We start from the raw sequence: 1,043 nt of genomic DNA, 5'->3' as shown, positions 1-1,043 counted from the left end.
CTGAGCTCCCTTTGATTGCTCAGCCAAAGGGAACGTGAGAGGTCTGGAAGGAGGCTGGAAGAGCCCTTCTACAGAATTGCTTTGGGATGGCTTTAGTGCCTGTAGAAGTCGTGACAGTGCTGGGCTGAGTGTGGGAGGGAGGGTGTGCTGGGGTTCAGGAGCTGGTGTGGTGGGACGGGCAGGGAAGCCTGGGGAAGCACTCAGCAGTGTTCCTGTCCCAACCCCAGCAGCAGAGCCCACACAGGAGCTGGAACTGGTGGTTGGGACACCCCTCCAAGCAGCTCCTGCCTGGCATGGTCAGCGTGCTACTGGGGCTGCTCTGCCTGGGCAGGTCAGCTTGCAGCTTGCCAGCCTGGGCACACTCCTGTGCTGGACCCGGCGGATAACCAGCTGAGGGAAACATCAGCCAGCCCGAGGTTTGCTGCGGCTTCTGCGAACTGGGTCAGGGAAAGGCTGCCCGGGCTGGGAGCTGTGCTCCTAGCACCCTCTGCTGCTCCCAGCCGGGTGCGGAGCCAAGGCAGGTCTGGGGTTTGTTGGCTCAGCTGCAAGAGATGGAAAAACGGTGTACACTCTGCAGCCGTGTCTGCAGGCTTCATGGAACACACCGGCCTTGATTCTGGGGCTGTCTCCTCTCCCAGATCCCCAAGGACGAGCACATCCTCCGGTTCCTGCGGGCGCGCGACTTCAACATCGACAAGGCTCGGGAGATGCTGTGCCAGTCGCTGGCCTGGCGCAAGCAGTACCAGGTGGATTACATCCTGCAGTCCTGGAGGCCCCCGGCCCTCCTGGATGAGTACTACACCGGGGGGTGGCACTACCAGGACAAAGGTGAGGAGCTGCCCCTGGCGCGGAACCTGCGCCTGTAACATGGGATTCGGGCAGAAAGTTGTGGTGAGACTTTACAAGCCAACCAAGAGCTCAACAGCTGTGAATTGCCACTTGGATTTGCTGTCATTTCATTTTTTCTGCATGAATCAAGCAGACCAGAGCTAGTGCGAAGCAGCGTTGCTTGCACAGGGTTGCTGTGGGTAGGACTTGCCTCG

General features: G+C 59.9%; 1 protein-coding gene across 1 annotated transcript in view; it reads left to right on the top strand.

Annotated features, from left to right (window-relative positions):
• Positions 1–1,043, top strand: part of LOC103798059 (SEC14-like protein 5) — a gene marked incomplete at its 3' end in the record, with an annotated part of 25,140 nt that overhangs the window by 19,412 nt on the left and 4,685 nt on the right. The window contains exon 7 of the mRNA XM_009070303.1: positions 639–828. Coding sequence (XP_009068551.1) covers positions 639–828 — 190 coding nt within the window. The remainder of the gene's footprint in view (positions 1–638; positions 829–1,043) is intronic.

This window comes from Acanthisitta chloris, unplaced genomic scaffold (genome assembly GCF_000695815.1).
Source record: "Acanthisitta chloris isolate BGI_N310 unplaced genomic scaffold, ASM69581v1 scaffold33272, whole genome shotgun sequence".
In the NCBI taxonomy this organism is placed as follows: Eukaryota; Metazoa; Chordata; class Aves; order Passeriformes; family Acanthisittidae; genus Acanthisitta; species Acanthisitta chloris.
Note: the sequence above shows the minus strand (reverse complement) of the source record. Positions and strands in the feature narration are given on the sequence as shown.